At 44.6% G+C, this 18,801-nt stretch overlaps 1 protein-coding gene across 7 annotated transcripts in view; it reads left to right on the forward strand.

The window, feature by feature from the left end:
• Window positions 1–18,801, forward strand: part of OSBPL10 (oxysterol binding protein like 10) — a 312,125-nt gene that overhangs the window by 224,879 nt on the left and 68,445 nt on the right. For all 7 annotated transcript variants that reach the window (XM_057706433.1, XM_057706434.1, XM_057706429.1 and 4 more), the window contains 2 exons: window positions 5,085–5,295; window positions 17,132–17,286. In XM_057706433.1, the coding sequence (XP_057562416.1) occupies window positions 5,085–5,295; window positions 17,132–17,286 (366 nt within the window). The remainder of the gene's footprint in view (window positions 1–5,084; window positions 5,296–17,131; window positions 17,287–18,801) is intronic.

Consider the following 18,801-nt stretch of genomic DNA (forward strand, 5'->3'; position numbering starts at 1 on the left):
GTGTGGATTTGAAGATCTGCCCCCTCGATGAGGTTTTCTTTGTCTGCTCACCTGATGAGCCTGCAGAGAGATTTGGGAGTCCATGAGATCTTTAGGACTGGCCTATGTGAGGTGGTGCAAGGGGACCCGGGACCCTGCTTCAAGGAAACTTTTTGGCCAAGAGCCAGAACAACAGGCAAAGCCCAGGAAGTGCAGGAGGCGGGTGGAGAGTCAGGGAAGTAACTCAGCAAGAGGGAGAAATTGTTCAGGTGAGGCCAGGACTGACTGGGTTCGCAACACTCAGAAGCTCAGAGAAAGGCTGTAGAGGTTGGAATGTCGCCTCTCCAGATGCCACCAACACCCTCTGGTGACAAGGCAAAGGGGCTTTATTGTTCACGTGGTAGGGGAAATACCACCTCCACCTCCACGGGGCAGCCAAGTGGGCAGTGCCAGGCTCTGAGAATTAGACGTTTGGTTGACAGTATAGGGACTTGATCGGGATCAAGAGACAACGGCTGAGGATTGGTGGAAATGAGGCAAGGATTTTGAGACAAGGCCTTGAATGAATTTTCGGGTGTACACTGTTATATTGATGGCTGCCATTAAAGAGCCGATGGATACTTCAGGAAGCTCTTGTAATGAGCTGTCAAGCCATTTCTGGGGTGGGGAGTCTGGAATATTAAAGTAAGGCTAAAGAGGTGGTTGAATAGTAAATCTCTGTTAATGGAGATAGTAAGCTCTGTGTGTGTGTGAGAGAGAGAGAAAGAGCGAGAGAGAAAGTGTTAGTTTTAGTTAGTTAGTTAGTTTTGGTTCTGAGGTCTTTGAAGCCTGGCTTTCAAGCCTGGGTGATGACTTTTGCCAAGTGAAAAAAGTGCCTGAGTTAGCCAAGGACTGATCCCTGAGCCAGCTGGGAGACTTAGCAGGGGCTCTGGAATTCCACCAGGCTGAGGAGAAATATCAAACCAAGGCCACCTTGACGTTGGCATCTCATTGTTTGATCTCCTTCCAGGCAAGATGGATTGAGTTACTGACGGTCCCGGGGAGTCTGTGAGCCCGGGAGGCTGTGCCAAGCAAGGCCGGCAGCCCTGGTGACGTTAGTATGAGAAATCCGCGCGTGATACGGATGCTTTGGTTCCTGGCGGATGGATGAGTGAGGAGCTGGTATTCGTTGATGTCTGGCGTGTCAGGACTGGACCTTTCTGGTGCCTCTCAAAACCTGCACCAGGCGTCGCAGGTCAGAACAGTCTGAGGCTGTCGAGGCGCGTGTAGCTGCCGCCCCCTCCTCAGTTCCCTCTTTCGCTGGATATCATCTTGGTTGTGGTCTTTGCCTTCAGCTTTGGTTGCAGCTTCGCTGAAAGAAAACAATAAAATCTGCAGCCACTGACTTTCTCAGCATTAGCCTGTGCTTTGACTTTGCAGCTCATATGCTGTTGTTTGTGCCATGAGAAGCGGACCATAGAATTTTTCCTTCCCTGAGAAGTTGGATTTGACCTGCAGTTAGTCTATTTCACAGCCTCAGAGCTGACATTTCCAGGGGCTGGATCTCTGAAACTTCATGGGGGTCCCCTTTTGCACCTATGTTAACAAGATGACGATGACCGTGACTATAGAAGCCAGATGCCAGAAGAAATGAAGCGTGTGCCTTTTTTTTTTTTCTTTTTGGTTTTTAAACACCACGCATGGTTGATGATGTGCTTCAGAAGAAGCGTTTAAAGCTCTGACTTAAAACTTATGTAGTCAGTGGTTCAAGCTGCTCAAAGGCTGGTGGCCGTCGCTGGCTGTGTTTCAGTCTTGTGTTGAGGCTGTGGGAACCTTGCAGGGCAGAGGAGCTGCTTTGAGACTTTGTTGTTGGTGTTTTTGTCGCCTACAGCTTTACGACGTCTTCTCATATCTGCCCTGCATTAAAAGTAGACATGGAAACAGTTAAAATGTGTTCTTCCCAAGTCTGATGAAGGCTCGCCATCAGTGCCTCCCAGTCTGAGAAAAGTTAGAGCAGTGATAACCGTGATATACAGCACTGAGGGTGGGAGTCCTGCGTTGCTTTCAGGGTTCGTTCAATTTCTTTTAGAGCCTGATGACGATAATATAAAGCAAAGGTTGGCATTGATTGTGTCTTTAAAGACTAAAGTTGTGCTTTGCATCACATGGAAAAGGGGGAGAAAATGAATCTCTAGGCATCTCTTGTGTGTGACGCACTGTGCTGGGCTCTTTAGTGCTCAGTTGACCAAGACAGATGCTGCCATCCATCCAGTGTGCCTGTAGCACAGGGTGATTCAGGGGAACGCTCTTGGCATTTTGAGCAAGAAAGTTCTTGTGTGGGACTGTGCCCTGACTTGTGGGGCGTGTGACACCCCTGCCCCCTCCCACTCGGTGCCAGCCCTTCTGCAGTCATTGTAAATGTCAGATCCACCCACTGCCAGTTTAGACGTCACTCCTAGGAGGCCGTCCTGCCTCTGGCGCTGGTGACAGGCTCTCAGTAAACACTGTTGAATACTTTCTAGAGAGCAGATACGTGCCTTCCATCTCTGGGAACCTGCCTCTGTTGTAATGGGGTAGAATATTCTGGAAGTCAATTTTGTGTTTTTATTACCTGAGATTTGCATCATATTTTATGCTTGTGAAATAACAAGTATGTATCCTATACTGTATAACTGGAATACGGTTCTTCTTTTTGTTGATTAAAAAGGAGTGTATTCCATAGTTAATGGCTTCATTTTACTCACCTTTTCTCTCAAGCATTATGGCATTGTCCAGTGTTATCAGCAACATAATATGCTATACTTTCCATCATCATATTTTCTCCTTCCCTTTCAACACATTACTTTTCTAACATAAGATTTTATGGTAGGAATTTACAGAAATGCTGACCATGACAAGGAGCTCGAAATGGACTTCTCCCTAAATGTTAGCAGTTCATGTAGAGTTGACTATCAAAGAATATGTAAACATTTTATCTTTTCTGATGTTAAATTGAACCATTTTCCTGGTGAACTTAAGCTGATAATGGAGGTATTATTTTTACTAACTCTTTAGCCATATTGTCGTCATCGACCATAGTGGTTTCTGTAGACTTTGTGTCAGAAATGGATTCCCTTGCACCTCAGTGAGAAAAAAGGGACCCTGGGGGGTTCATTCGTTCGTTCAACAGATACTTACTTGGGTTCCATCGGTGAACAGCACAGATAGAATGGTGCCTGCTTTCACGCTAGCACAAATGAACATGAGAAATAAGTACATTACAAATGAGTTTGGAAAGTGGTAAGAGCTATGGAGAAAAATAAGTTGGTCAAGAGGACAAGAATGCCAGGTTTGGACATATGCTTTTAAATTATGTGGTTCAGGAAGCTTTGCTGGGGAATTTCCTGGTGGTGCAGTGGTTAGGACTCAGTGCTTTCTGCTGTGGCTCAGGTTCGATCCCTGTTTGGGGAATTAAGATCCTGCAAGTCCCATGGCGTGGCCCAAAAAAATAAAACCAGACAAACACAGGAAGCTTTCCTGAGACAGTGGCTTTTCAGCAAAAACCTGAAAGAGAAATGAATTCTTATTGAGCCCCTATTATGCCTCAGGTACTGTTTCAGGAGCCAGACGGCTAGGTATAACCTCTGTAATCTGCAAAAAAATAATTTACGTGGCCAGAGGATGGGCGTATAATATGTTTAATGTTAATATTTTAAAAAATATTTTTGAAGTAATGGCACTGATTTTGGTCAGTAAGATTGCAGTGGGGGAGCTTTTTTTTTTAAGGAGATGACTACACAGAGTGATAGGAAATAGCAGATCTTTGTCTTCAAAAGAAAAGAGAAAAATAAGCCCAAGCATAGGGTGTTTTGTGTCCAAGTCCAGCGGTCCTTACAGAAGTATTGCTTCTCCCCAGCTGGTAGCATCATGATGCTAACCAGGACCCTCCAGGGATGACAGTGACAAAGCAGGAACTATTGCTTCAAATTAAGGACAGCTTTTGTGCGGGATGCTCAAAGAACAGTGGACCAAAGTCTAGAGAGCAGGAGCTGGTTCCTGCCTCTGATAATGACCTGTGACCTTGGGTGGGCTGCTTTAGCTCTTCCGTATTCAGCATGACCGTCTATTTGCTAGCCATGCAGTTTCATGCTCATCGTCTTGTTCAGCGAGATAAGTTGTAAAACAGGAGGATGAACTTCACAAGATCACCAGTGAAGTCCTTTTCTAGTTCTTGAGTTCCTTTCTCCTTGATTTGTCCAAGGAGACACTGTAGCTTACGAAGCCAGGCCACAACACAAGGTTACTGGTTTGTCACAGCTTCAGCCATGGAGCAGGGCTGGCTCTAGAATTCTTGGTTTTTTTCCTCCTCCTAGCACCCTACATACAGTGTTAAGGAAGTCGTGGGCTCTTGCAGGGTGAAGTGGGTCAGTACTGGCTTCACTTGGGTCTCACCCCCACAAATGCCAGCCCCGGAATTCACTTCTATTTCTTGAACTTCGAATAGGACTGCCAAGGAGTCAGGGATGGATTGGAGCTGGAGGGAAAGCATGGAATTAACGTTGCTCTGAGGCAAAGCCACGCGGGTCCACTGTCTCAGATAACCTTCCATGGCCCAGGGACCTTAAAGTTGGTCACAAAACTTCTACTTTTAGTATATATTTATTATTACCTTCCGAAGAGCTGTAAAATGATACACCCAGGTGGCCCTGATGGTCGCTTTCAGCTCTAAAGTTCTAAAACCCTCTTGTGATCAGAACTGTAGAGGCGGATGAATTGGGAGATGGGGATTGCCATATATACATTACTAATAAGAAAAAAATATCAAACTGTGCACTAAATACATGCAGTTTATTGTATGTCAATTATATCTCAATAAAAGTTTAAAAAAAAGCAATAAAAAACAGCAGAGGCGTGACTTTGGGTAGATGGACCTGGATCGATTTCACCCGGGCCTGCGTCATCCCAGGGCGGAGGTGCATCGAGCACCCTCCGAGCTGCATCTCACGCCGCAGGTAGTCTGGGTGTGATGCTGTCTCTCACCACTTTCCCTGAACTTTGATCCGCTCCCGTGGTTGAAGCGCTGGCTCCCGGCCTGTGGAAGGAAGGACTTCCGACCCTCATCTCCTCCCTGCCGTCCTGTTCTGCAGATGATGACCCAGGTGGAAGGACAGCAGAAGAGCCTGGTGCACGCCATCGAGTCTCTGCCGGGGTCCGGGCCCCTCACTGCCTTGGACCAGGACCTGCTGCTCCTGAAAGCTACCTCCGCTGCCACCCTCAGCTGCCTCGGGGAGTGCCTGAGCCTGCTCCAGCAGAGCCTGCTCCAGGGCGGCCAGCCCAGCCACAGGCCCGGGGCCTCAGGTAAGATCTCCAGGGGGCCCGCCTGGGGCTGCAAGGGCGCAGTGTCTGGTGTGCGCATGCGTGCCTGTGTGCCATCGCCTTCTTCCTTTAACGCCATCCTTCTCGCCTTTTATCCAAGCGCTTCCCCATTTACCTCTTCTTCTTTCCCCACCTCGCTTGGGCTGTATTTTTATTTCTATTTTACCCGTTAGCAATTGCCATCCTATGAACAATTTAGGATGTTCATAGGATGGCATGTGTTTCCATGACAACTGTGGAACTCCTTTCAGACTCGCTGGTACCCCGTTCTCCCTTGCATTCCGTTTGTGAATTTTGCGCTTAGTGTTGTGTGTGTAAGATCCATGGCTCTGCGGCGTCTGTTCTGCTATTTCTAGCTGCCTGTGGGATGCATCCCCCATACTTTACCCCACACCCTCCCGTCATGGGCACCCACCTTGCCTCCTGTTCTCTGCTCCTTCCCCTCACCACACCCTCCTCTTGCCTGTCCCCCTCATGGGCCCGTGTGAGAATTTCTCTGGAATACATAGCAGCAGCATTTCTAGTTCTTTATCAAGAAGCTAGAGAGAATAATAAACTTCCTTAAGATGCTCCAGTCCTTTTGAAGGAGGGTTTAATCGATAAGTGGATGGAAAGATATTAGGGAAGATTAGATTAAATGATAAAGGTGAGACTAGCTTGAGATTGGTCATGTCACATAGAATTATGAAGTATTAGAATTAAGAGACAAATAGAAGCCTCATTGAGCTTTGCTGCCTGGGATTCAATTAATTAATGAGAAATGAGGCAGTTCAGGTGATGGAAAGTGAAGCTGGGTTGTGATGAATAATCTATGTTGCATGCTTCCTGCAAGTCCCCGTTGCCCCCCACTCTTTCACCAAGGCTAAAAGGGGGATGTTGGTTTCTCAGAGTAAACTGTATCCAGGGTAATTTGGGTCTCTTTCTGTAATACCCACCGTCATTTACTAAGCTCTGATTCTATCAGCGTTTGGCTTTTGCTATGCTTTTTCTGAGACCTTCACCAAGTAGATATTATTATGCCCATCACGTGGGTGAGATGCTGGGGCTCAGAGGGCTTAAATGGTCTGCCTGAGGCCACCCAGCTACAGCAGAGCCCAGTCCATAGGCGGGCTCTTCCCACTGTGGCAGATGCCTGGGGTCCTTCGTTCAGTCCAGGACAGGCCACCCAGCAGACTCTGGGTGCCCCAAACTGAGGCCAGGGACATTGTCCTGCTCACATCATAATTTTCTCAGGGCAGGTCTAATTTTTTTCTTTACTTTTTTGGGGGAAATAATTTGAGACTGATAGAAAAGTTGCAAGAATAGTATGAAAAATTCTCATACGTCTCCAAACTCGCTGTATGCTAACATTGTAGGACGTTTGCCTCATCTTCTCTCTTTCTTTATAAGCCTATTGTAATATTCTAGCCATTAAAGACTAAGTTGCAGACTTGATACATATATTTCTTATATACCTCAGTGTGAATTTCCTTTAAAAAAGGACACTCTCCTGTGTAATAACAGCACAGTGGTCAAAACCATTAAATTAACGTGAATACAGTTCTCTTCCTAATCTGCAGACCTTACTAAATTTTGCCAATGGCCCTGTCAGTGTCCTCTGTAACAAAAGAAAAAATATTCAGGTGCAGGATCCAGGCTGGGGAGAGGCATGAGTCCAGGTACAGAGTGAAGACACCCAATCTGCTTCTCTCCTTCCTTCTTCACTTGAAAAATGGGACTCTGATGCTGACACTCCCTGACTTTTCCTGATCTGGGTCGAGCCTCGGTGAGCCTGTCGGGGCTTGGGCACAAATCAGTGTTAGACTGGGCGCTTCTCAAGGTTCCTAGGATCCCGCTCACACCAGATCATACTTCCAGCCTCTGAGACTGAACGGGCTTATTCCGAGAATGAATGGATAGACGCTCGAACCATTTTCTTATTCCTAAAAGTCATCCCTTACATCTTTCTTCAGGGTGGCTTTCTAGCAAATTTCTAATTTTTGTTCCTGATTTTCATTGTGTCTCTGGGATTTTGAAGGGCCTGGAGGGACAAAGCTCTCACTGGAATTTCAGATGTGGTGACAGGTTGAAATGGGGACTGTTTGGGGGAGAGAGAGGGGAAGACCGCATGACACTGTGCCACCCACCATGCTGCCTCCTGCGGGTCTTCCCTGTCCTGTTCCTGACCCGGCCCCGTTTGTCCATCCTCCCTTCCTTTTAGCCATTTTTTGCCAAGGAACTTGGTTGAAGGTTGGAGAATAGAGCATGAAGCATCATAAGGGTTATTTTGTGTCTTTGTCTTCTTAACCCTTTCCAAAGATGTATTCCATAAAACACAGGTTTTAAAACATTCTGCATATCTTTTAAATCTGTGCCACACATTTGGGGAAAAAGGGGGGAGGGGATTACTTCCTGCATCCAAAACATTGTAGTTGCCTGCAGTTAAAACAATTCCAGAATCTCAAGCCAGCAGAATAAGAGAATCTGGCGACTTCGGGAGTGTCTCCACAAAATGTATTCGTTTAGAAGCTCAGGGCTCTTCAGGTTGATAGTGGCTGTAGCAGCCTGACTCCTGCTGATAAAAACATAATGGTTATATGCAAGGAGGGCCAGGCTGGGTTGATGGAAATCAAAATCTCATTAAGCAAACCTCTGTCAGGGTTTCCTCTAGATGTTCAGGGGACAGAGAGGGGGACGCGGATCCCCAGCACAGCTGGTGTACTTGGGTGTTATTCTTGAAGTCTCTTTGCTTTCTGGCCCTTGCACTGACTTTTTTTCCCTTCTGCCCCTCTTCAGAATCAAAAATTAATTTGTGGTCTTGCAGCATTTCACCCTCTGTAGCCTCTCGTTGCATCCTCTGGGGAACGTGTCAGTTCTAGAGCCTGTGTCTGCAGTTGCTGCCCCCAATCCTGATTTCATTTCAAACACGTAGAGCAACTGGACTGAGGTCCAGGATTACTTGAGTGTACACCTGCTCCCATCAACGCATTTCGGGCTCTGGACCTGTCTCCGATGTTACCTGTGAGATATGCAGGGCTGAAATGCTTCCTTTAACGTCTGTTTATGGAGAGGTTTGTAGCTAAAATTAACAAAGTCGCTTGGCTTTTTGGTCAAGGCTTATGTTCTGCAGCTCTATCCTGGTGACTAAATCTACTACAGCATCTTGATGGAAGCAGATGATTGATGGGGCGGGGCAGATGGGCATCTGGTTTCCCCAGTCTAGATGTGCGCCTCCGAGTTTACGTGGAGAGGCAGGTGGGGCTGCTGCAGAGACAGCTGGGCTGCTGGGGAGTCTGGGCTTGAGGCGGGTTCCGGACCCTTAACGTTGTCTAGGGGCCAGAGTAGTCTGCTGCCTGTAGTTCTGGGTAGTTCTTCACTTTCACCCTTGATCCGGGGAACATGATTCAAAGTCAGCACAGACGCCTGTGACCAGGCCAGCATGTTCTAGTGCCAGGTCAGAGCTGGGTACCCATGAACAGTGGGTGCAGGGCATGTTGGGAGAGAACACAGGGGTCAGAGCTGCCTGAGTGAGGCTGGTAGAGCCTCGGGGAATCTCCCTGGACGACTCTTGTGTCCTTGGACATAAATCAGGGCCAGAGATTAAGACATATGTAATTGAGGAGAGAAGACCAGGAGCAGAGTTTAATATGTGGGTCTTAACTTGCCCTTCCAGTAACTTTTTCATTCTCTTTTAACATTTGTGGGGATTTTCAGTTAATAAGCCAATTGCGTTGGTTCCTCCTGTTTTGGGGTTTGGCCAAAAGGGTCAAATAGATTAGATTATTATTGTAGGGACTCTTCTTGGCTTTTCTGGCCTGTTGCCTTCTTCCTTCTGTTCTGTTTCACTTTTTTCCAGAGACAACTTCAGATTCGCAACCTTCATCCCTTTTCCCCATTCAGAGACTCCCTTTGCTTTTCTCTGTCTCTTATACCTTCTTCCCTGACACCCACTGCTTCTGGTGAAAATGCATCCCATGTAAGTCACCTTCCCTTATTTTGTGATTAAAAGCCAAGCTAGAAATGTGATGATTCCTTCAGTAAACAGCATATTGGGAAAAAGGGGAAAGCTGGCATTGCAGAATATTTTAGATGGGTAGATTTTTTTGTTTTACAACTCTGTAAACAGATTGTTTGAGTGGCAGCTCCTCTGTAAAGGAAGCAGTTAGATCCTAACATGCCAGCCTTTCATCGTAAATATGCCTTGTGTTTTCCCCACGTTTGTAGATGTCAGTCTTAACTCCATTTGGGGAAAACCCTCTCAGGCTGACTGAACCTGGGAGGCATGGAGCTTCCAAGGGGCCTTCACCTGTCACTGGCCTCTGGGCAGAGGCATCACAGCCCCGGCACGGGCACTGCAGCTCCCATCACTCAAGCAGGGTGTCAACTGAGGCCAAGGACAGAGTAAGTTCCACAGTCAAACCTTTAAACCCAGGGTTAAATCTTCTGTCGCTTTCTTTCTGCTTCTGGTTGGTTCAGGGAGCGAGAGCATTTGTAGTTTTTTCCTCCTTCCTGGGGTTCTTATATCAACTAAGGCGTGTTGTGTGAGGAGCTGCAGGCGTGTATCAAAGGCTGGTTTAAGGACTGGGTTTGCCATTTGGTGCATATCCGATCCTTTGTCTTCCTCTTCTCTTCTGTTGGATCATCTTTTTTTTTTTTTTTTTTAATTTATATTTATTTATTTATTTATCTATTTGTTTATTTGTTTATTTTTCTTTCATTGTTGGCTGTGTTGGGTTTTCATCGCTGCATGCACGGGCTTTCTCTAGTGGTAGAGAGCAGAGGCTACTCTTTGTTGCAGTGCACGGACTTCTCATTGCTGTGACTTCTCTTGTTGTGGAGCACGGGCTCTAGGTGTACAGGCTTCAGTAGTTGTGGCATGTGGGCTCAATAGTTGTGGCTTATGGGCTCTAGAGCTCAGTCTCAGTAGTTGTGGCGCATGGGCTTAGTTGCTCCTCAGCATGTGGGATCGGACCCGTGTCTCCTGCATTGGCAGGCAGATTCTTAACCACTGCGCCACCAGGGAAGCCCTGTTGGATCATCAGTGATGGTCTTCTGTTCACAAGGGTTAAGGTGGACCAGAAGGTGAAAAGTGATTGACATGCAGCTAACTGATTGACTGCTGGTCAGCTGCCACATGGTAATATTTGATCCCACTCTTCTTTGTACTTGTACTTGCTGGTATATTTGTAATCGTCTTTCTACTTTAGACCTTCCAAGTCACCTTCTATAGGTGAGGCATATTTTCTTACCTGTTAAACTCATCAGTAGTAAAACACACCATTAGCCTTTGTGCCACTAAGAAAAAAGCTGCCAATTAAACTATGACACACCGTTGAGTGTAAGATGAACTCCAATTTCAGAGTTGTTCAGATGTGAAAATTGGTGTGTCTTCTGATTAATGAAATATGGTTTAGACTTGCATTTTGTTTTTTGACACAATCTCAAGAATCTATCTTTCAAAAGAATAATGCAGTGCTTATTTTTTTCCTCATGCTGGTGTTTGTTTTTCTGTTGGTCCCCATTATGCTTTTGATTTTTATGTTTCTATGCTGCTTTTTTTGTTTTCTCTTATTTCACTACGCAGGTTGCATCCTCTTTTCTTTAGTGTTTTAGGAAAAAACATGTACATAAATTCTAGTAGTAGTTACATTGCATTCTTCACAAGCACTCTTTAACTTGTATTTTTCTAATCATCAAAATCAAGAATGATACACTATGTCTTGACTCTCTCCTTTAGTGATGAAGACTCATATTACATTAATTTCCTTTGTTTCTCAGATAGACTTATATGGGGGCTATTGTTATTAGTATTTAAATATTAATTTAATACTAAATAATGCATGATAATGATTAAATCTCTTTGAAAGAATTTTGACATCATAGTTGTGTAATCGCTTACAAAAAGTATTTAAATTCAGTTCTAGGACTGGGACAGGATGAAATGAGTGAGGCACCCACTGTGAGCATGCCTTTAAGGGTGCCAAAGTAATTAAGATAAATGATGTTTTAATGCAATATTTTTATTTATTTATTTATTTATTTTTTAACAGACAATAAACAGCATATATTTAGAGTGTACAATTTGGTGTCCCAATCTCCCAATTCATTCCCCCCAACCCTCCCCCCTTTCCTCACTTGGTGTCCATGTGTTTTTTTTTTTGTTTGTTTGTTTTTGTTTTTTATTTATTTTTTTAAAATTTTATTTATTTATTTATTATTTTTGGGGGGGTATCCATGTGTTTGTTCTCTACATCTGTGTCTCTATTTCTGCCTTGCATTTCCTCTTTCATAGTTGTTAGCATTTGCCCTGTGTATTGATGTGCTCCTATATTGGGTGCAGTTATATTTATAATTGTTATCTCCTCTTCTTGGATGGATCCCTTGATCTTTATGTAATGTCCTTTCTTGTCTCTTGTAACATTTTTTATTTGAAAGTCTATTTTATCTGATATGGGTATTGCTACTCCAGCTTTCTTTTGATTTTCATTTGCATGGAATATCTTTTTCCGTCCCTCACTTTCAGTCTGTATGTGTCCCTAGGTCTGAAGTGGGTCTCTTGGAGACAGCATATATATGGGTCTTGTTTTTGTACCCATTCAGCCAGTCTGTGTCTTTTGGTTGGTGCATTTAGTCCATTTACATTCAAGGTAATTGTCGATATGTATGTTCCTATTACCATTTTCTTAATTGTTTTGTTTTTGTTTTTGTAGGTCCTTTTCTTCTCTTATGTTTCCTGCTTAGAGAAGTTCCTTTAGCATTTGTTGTAGGGCTGGTCTGGTGGTGCTGAATTCTCTTAGCTGTTGCTTGTCTGTAAAGCTTTTGATTTCTCTGTCAAATCTGAATGAGATCCTTGCTGGGTAGAGTATTCTTGGTTGTCGGTTCTTCCCTTTCATCATTTGAAATATATCATGCCACTCCCTTCTGGCTTGTAGAGTTTCTGCTGAGAAATCAGCTGTTACCCTTATGGGTGTTCCCTTGTATGTTATTTGTTGTTTTTCCCTTGTTGCTTTTAATAACATTTCTCTGTCTTTAATTTTTGTCAACTTGACTACTATATGTCTTGGCGTGTTTCTCCTTGGATTTATCCTGCCTGGGACACACCTTTAAGAGTGCCAAAGTAATTAAGATAAATGATGTTTTAATGCAATATTTTTAAACCAAAATTAATGCAAAAAAAAAAATCCAGGATGAGCTAAATATCAAAATCGTAAATAAAAACAGGATTTGACAGGGTGAGGCAGGTGAGACTGAGTCTTTGAAGGCACTTTTTGTTTTGGCATTAATTTTGATTGTAAAAATACTGCATGAGCATGTGATTTATCTTGACTCCTGAGTGTCTTGGTGTCTCTTTAAATCTTACCCCGAGGCAAGTGTCTTTTTACCTCCCCTGAGTCCCAGCCCTGCTCAGCTCCATGTTCAGCTTGGATCATTGCTCACTGCCAGTCCTTTTATAGGATTTCTCCAGTTTGGAGTTCTTAATTCTGCTTCTTTTCTTCATACATTGGGATATTTCCTCAAATCGTTTTTTTCCCCAGGAGGTAGGATATTTTCCGAGTCTCTACCTCGCTGCTCAGAAGGCATGCAGTGTAGAGCTTAAGAGTCTGGGCTCTGGAGCCAAGTGGCCTGGGTTTCATCTCCCTTCTACCCCTGAGCTTAGCTGCTCTTTGTGTCTTTTTGTTTCTTTATCTGTCAAGTAGATACAGTAGTGGCACCTACCTCATGCGTCCTCATTAGGATTAGGTGAGTTAGCACACGTAAATTTTATAGGGTAGTCCTTGGCATCTGGCAAGAGCTCAATAAATGCTGACACTTTTTAGCAGAGGAAAGATCATTTGTCAGAAGACAAGCATTATCCCCCAGCCCCGCACCCACTCTCAAATCTAGACTTTTATTTGCATTATTCTCTTCATCTGTTCACCTTCTGGTGTTTAATGTTGCAGCAAAATCCAAGAACTAGCTTGATTTTTTATTTTTCAAGGCAAGTCTAACTTTTCTGCCTAAATGATTGGAAAATTTTTTCTCATGATTTTTTTTTTTTTAATTAAAAAATGTTGCCAAACGTCATGAGCCAGGCAGTCATTATACTACTCTATTTTTGTATGTGTTTGAAATTTCAGTGAGAAAAAGCCTAGGAAAATATTGCCAAGCTGTATCTAGATGTGATCTTTTCCCACTGGTTTTGCTGGACTGCGGTGGGCTGTTTTCAGCAGAACCCAAAGAGCCCTTTCTTCCACTTGGGCTGTGTTTCTTTACTTCTGTCACTGGTTATTGTTTCTGTTCCATTGATCTGATCTCTTTATTTTAGCCACTCTGTTGTGTATCTTCTGTCTTATCTTCTGTCTCCTTGCTGTCCTTGTGCCCTTTGCAGCTGCTCACTGGTAGAACTTCCTTATCTTGACACACTACTTACTTGACTTTCTATCGTGTTGATTCTACTTTGTCCTCATTTCAGTATTAACCTTAATCTGCTAATGTTGACTTTGTTTCCTCATAATAATTCCTTCCTGCCTCTATCTCCTTTTTCACCTCAGCCTGTTTTCTTCTTCTGGCTCGCTGTTCTTGTTTCATAGCGGCTACTTTATCTTGTATTATTGCCAGGATGCACCTCTCCTGATGTTTTCTCTGACACCTTATGTTAGAAATTTCAGAGATATATTGTTCCTATAAGCCTTCTGAGTATCCTTCTCAGCATACTGTTTCTTTTCCCAAACACTATGCAGTCTTTTTTTTTTTTAAACAGTGAAAACCTTTATATTTAAGATTAGCCAGCTGGACTCAGTAAAGATGCTCCCAATTTTGTTGGCAACATCCAAAGCATCATATGTTAGGAGCCAGTCAAACATATGCCTTCTCTCCATCAGCCCTGGTCAGGGTATTCACCTTAGCCACATTAGTGTCAGAGAGCTTCTCCACAGCCTGTCTAATCGGGTGCTTGTTGGCCTTGACATCCACAGTGAACACCGGGGTGTTGTTGTCTCTTATTTTCTTCGTGGCTGACTCAGTGGTAAGGGGGAACTTGATGATGACATAGTGGTTAAGCTTGTGTCTTGTAGGAGCACTCTTCCAAGGATATTTGGGTGGCCTCCTGAGCTGCAGTGTTTTGGGTCGTTGGAAGGTGGGTGACATACGAATCTTTTTTTTGTGGCTGTGGGCGCCTTTCAGCACTGCTTTCTTGGCCTTCAAAGCCTTTGCTTTGGCTTTGGCTTTGGGAGGGACAGGGGCTGAGAGAAGGAAAGAAAGAGTGTGCAGGGGTGCCCGCTACCAGTCTTGATGCTGGAAGTGATTGATTTATACAGTCCTTTTCATTCACTCTGTGTTAGAATTTTCCTCCTTTATCTTCACACGTGACAGGTCTATCCAGACCCCCAAACCAGTGGCCGGTGATTAGAGCAGCTGGACTGGTCTGAGGTGGGCTTCTCTCCTGTCCCCACTCACTGGTTCTCTGATGCTCTGAATCCACAGAATGTACAGAAAACTGCATTTCCCAGCATGCATTGCTACCCCACCCTTCCTGTCCCGGTCTTTGTCTATCTCAGGATGCTGTGTATCATGACCTGGCCAGGCTCTACTTCCTGCCCCGTTGTCTGTCTCCTGGTTGTCATCTCTGAATGATGGTGGTGTGGAGGGGAGGGAGGGGCAGGGTTGAGGTGTGGGAGTAATGGACGGAACATTGTCCTGATTGCCTAGGAGAGCAGATTTCATTTTTCCCCTAGTGCTTTTTAAGTTTTCCTAATTACTCTAGAGGACATTTACTGCTTGTATAATAAGATAAAATGTAAAAAGAAAGTAGTACCCCTGTGTTTATGAGACAACTGCCCAGTATTTAAGATCTGAATCCAACTTCAGGTCTCAGATCGGGAGTTGGTCAGCAGGACAGGTAAGAAATATCTTTCCACCTTTCTTAGGGGAGGTTCTGGATCTTGGAACCCTGGGTTAGTTTTCTGACTCCAGTCCCACCCGCCTTATTATTTATGGGTAATCTTCCCAAGCCTTCCCAAGCTCATCCTTCCGCCTTTGATTTTAATGTGAGTTTTTGCCTTTTTAAAAATGACATCAAGGACTTATATATGGATGCTTTTTTGCCATTACAAAAAAAAGTTGCAGTAAAATACACATATCAAAAAATTTGCTATCCTAAGCATTTTTTTTTGGTCCTAACCATTTTTAAGTATACAACTCAGTAGTGTTAAATACACTCACATTATTGTACAACCAATCTCCAGGACCCTTTTCATCTTGCAAAACTGAACCTCTGTATCCATTAAACAAAAAATCTCCCCCCACCCCGCCCCCTTTCCCCTGCTCTGTGCACAGCCCCTCTCCACCACCATTCTACACACAGTCTTCTTGAAACATACACTGTTCTTGAAATTGACCATCTCTGAAAGTCTTAATAGTCATCCACTCATTCAGCATAGATTTAATGAACTCATAGTCCTTACCAGACCCTGTTCTACGTTCTGGGGATACAGCAGTGAGCAAGGCCAGTTTGGTCCCTGTTTTCAAGGAGCTGATGTTCTGGGGAGAAGAGGAAGGCAGACAATAATGCATGAGCAGGAGAGTTCAGAGAGCGCTAAAAGCCGTAAGACAGTAAACTGACAGTGAGATAGGGGTGCCTCTGGGGTGCCTTTGGCCAGTGAGGTCCCCAAGGGGCCTCTCTGAGCACATGATGGTTGAGCCGACCCCTGGATTTACATCGAAGACCTCCTCCCCCAGGTAGAGGAACTGGAGGATGGCGGTCTGAGCAGGGAAACAACACACAGCAGAGGCTCTCGTTCTTTTGAAGAATGGAAAAAGCACAGCCTCGCTTGAGTGTTGTGAGCAGCAGGGAGAGGGCGAGGAGATGCCGGGTAGCATCTGAGGTGCTGAAAGGCGGCTGAGTTCTAGCTCACGTGAGGTGGTCCCCACTGGAGACCACCTTTCCTTCATCACTCATTCCTGCTCTCAGGCTGAGCACAGAATCTCCAGATTCGGCTGAGTTTGAGGCCCATTCTTTCTCTAATGGCAGAATTACTACGGGGTAAAGAAATCTACCTCCGATCACTCCTGTCCCCCTTAGGAAGCATGTATACAACTATTCTGTAATAACCCATGACTCTTAGAAAGATCAGGATTAGAGTTAGAAAGTTTCTTTTTTGTTCCCAAGGGTTGAGGGAAAATTAGAAAAATGCTTTATAGGGAATTCCCTGGTGGTCCAGTGGTTAGGACTCTGCACTTTCACTGCTGGGGGCCCGGGTTCAATCCCTGGTCGGGAAACTAAGATCCTGAAAGCTGTGCGGTATGGCCAAATTAAAAAAAAAAGAAAAGAAAATTGCTTTGTAAACAACAATATGGTAACCTCAACCTGGCCTTTCTAGCATGACCACATCTGTCCTCAGTGATGTGGCTTCCTGACTTCTGCCACCCTGGCCACATCTAATGGCTGAGGCCACGTGGTGTGATCACACTGCAGGTGTCTTTGCTCAGCGGTGGTTATCACGTCTATGGGCATTCAGACCGCATTTTGAGCAGCCCATATCCGATACAATTTGACTTTCATTTTTTATTGTAAATATTTAGAAATATTTTTAAAAAGTTAAAAAATAAGAAAAACGGCCTTAAGAAATTATGACACATGTGAACTGTTTTTGTCCAAGCACAGCGAGAGATGCAGTCATTATGCAGAAACTCATTTATAAATAGACGATCTGAATCTACACTTAAATCCACTGAAGCAACTTAAATCTCCCACGGTCCACTTAAAATTAGGCCCACTTCAAGTTGCGTTTCTTCTACAGTGCGGTATGGCTATGTCTTGAGTTTGGAAAATACTTGGCATCATTCTAGGTCTTTATTTCAGAAAGCATCCTGGGATGGCATGGGCCCAAGTCACACTCCACAGAGCAGCTGAAAAATGGGACACTAGGCTCTTTGCCATCAGCCAGTGCCAGCATAACCTGGGCCATTTTACCCAACTCTGCGGAGGATGAAGAAACCTTCCCACCAGAGCCAGAGGTAAGCTTGTCAGCCTCTCCTCGCACCTTTCATGGCTTCTGTTAGCGCTTGTTCAGAAGTAGAGTAATTATATTTGTAACTTGCTCATCTCTGGGTTTTAAGAGGAGACAAATTATAAAATGGAAGCATCGCTGAGGGAGACAAAATCAGCTCCGGGCACACCTGGCACTCCTGTTCTTGTGCCTGGCAGCTGCCGTGGGTGAATTGTGATCCAACCGATGGGGAATCTCCTATTTTCATTGAAATGGGAGTCATTTTCACATCAAGTGGGAGAAACTCTAACACACCCACTAACGTGATGCCTGTTGACATGATGGGAGCAGTTACAATATATCATGTTGCTCCCCTGAATACTGGCTTCTTTGTGTGGTTGTGCTAATAGCATGAGCTCCTGCCTCCCATCCTCGATCCCCGCATGCTACAGAACCGGGCCAGCCCGTGGGCAGTGGCTGGGACTCTTCTCGGCATTGCACTGCAGCCCAGGTCCAGGGAGGAGCAGCCCTGAAGACCTTAGGGCCAGCCAGGCCCCCACAGGCTCCCTGGACCCCGTCATCTGCCCGCACAATGCTCCTTGACTACCTGTGCCTCCGAGTGGCAGCTGGAGAAAAGCCAAGTGCAGCCTGCTTTTTGTCAGTTTCCCCTTGTGTCACGAGTGAATTTCTGTTTTTTCTCTTTCTCTGGATGCATGTATCCTGTTAACGTGATCTCGTGAACCAGGGTGGGATCTATTTTAACCATGTGTTAGAGGTGGTTCTTCATGGGAATGGAAATCACTTTAGCCTGAAAATTGTAGAACAAAATCTATTTTGTAAGGTTACAAGTCCCAAGGCAGTTTCTTCGATCAGCTGATCTTGGTTATCCATTGAAATTTTTCTCCAAGCTTCACGTGATTCTATTTTCTGACAGTGACTTGGGGGCTCAGGTCTTCCAGAGGCAGGAACAGCCTGCCTGCAGGTATTTCATCAGCATCTATAAGGTGCTTTCATGGGGTATGAAATGACAGGGGATGGGAGATTTTGAAAGGCGTTTGCCTCTGCCCATGCACTGAGTTTTGGGTGGAAAACACTGGCAGCTGATGTATTAGGTGCATTGCAAGGTAAGTTGTCAACTGGGAGGATGGTCGGAGCCTTGCTGTCAGGTAGCTCTTTTGAGGGCCTTGGGTGGGGTCACATTTGAGGAGGGGTTCTTAGCTGCTGAGGGGTTGAGAAATACAGTCACCTTTGTTCCCTTGGAACAGAAGCTTTGGGAGTTCACACCGTAATACACATACTTAAATCTTGCTCTAGAAGGAAACTAAAAGAGAAGTTCTTAGATCTTTAGAAATAATTGTTTAGATTCTCATCCCCAGCAGTGTCATGGGGAAGCCCTAGCAGTGGCTGTCACCTAATAAGCTTTTTTTAAAATGATATTTATTTATTTATTTAAGTGTAGTTGATTTACAATGCTGTGTTAATTTCTACTGTATAGCAAAGTGATTCAGTTATGCATTGGTACACATTCTTTTTTTATATTCTT

Source organism: Hippopotamus amphibius, chromosome 13 (assembly GCF_030028045.1).
Source record: "Hippopotamus amphibius kiboko isolate mHipAmp2 chromosome 13, mHipAmp2.hap2, whole genome shotgun sequence".
Classification (NCBI taxonomy): domain Eukaryota; kingdom Metazoa; phylum Chordata; class Mammalia; order Artiodactyla; family Hippopotamidae; genus Hippopotamus; species Hippopotamus amphibius.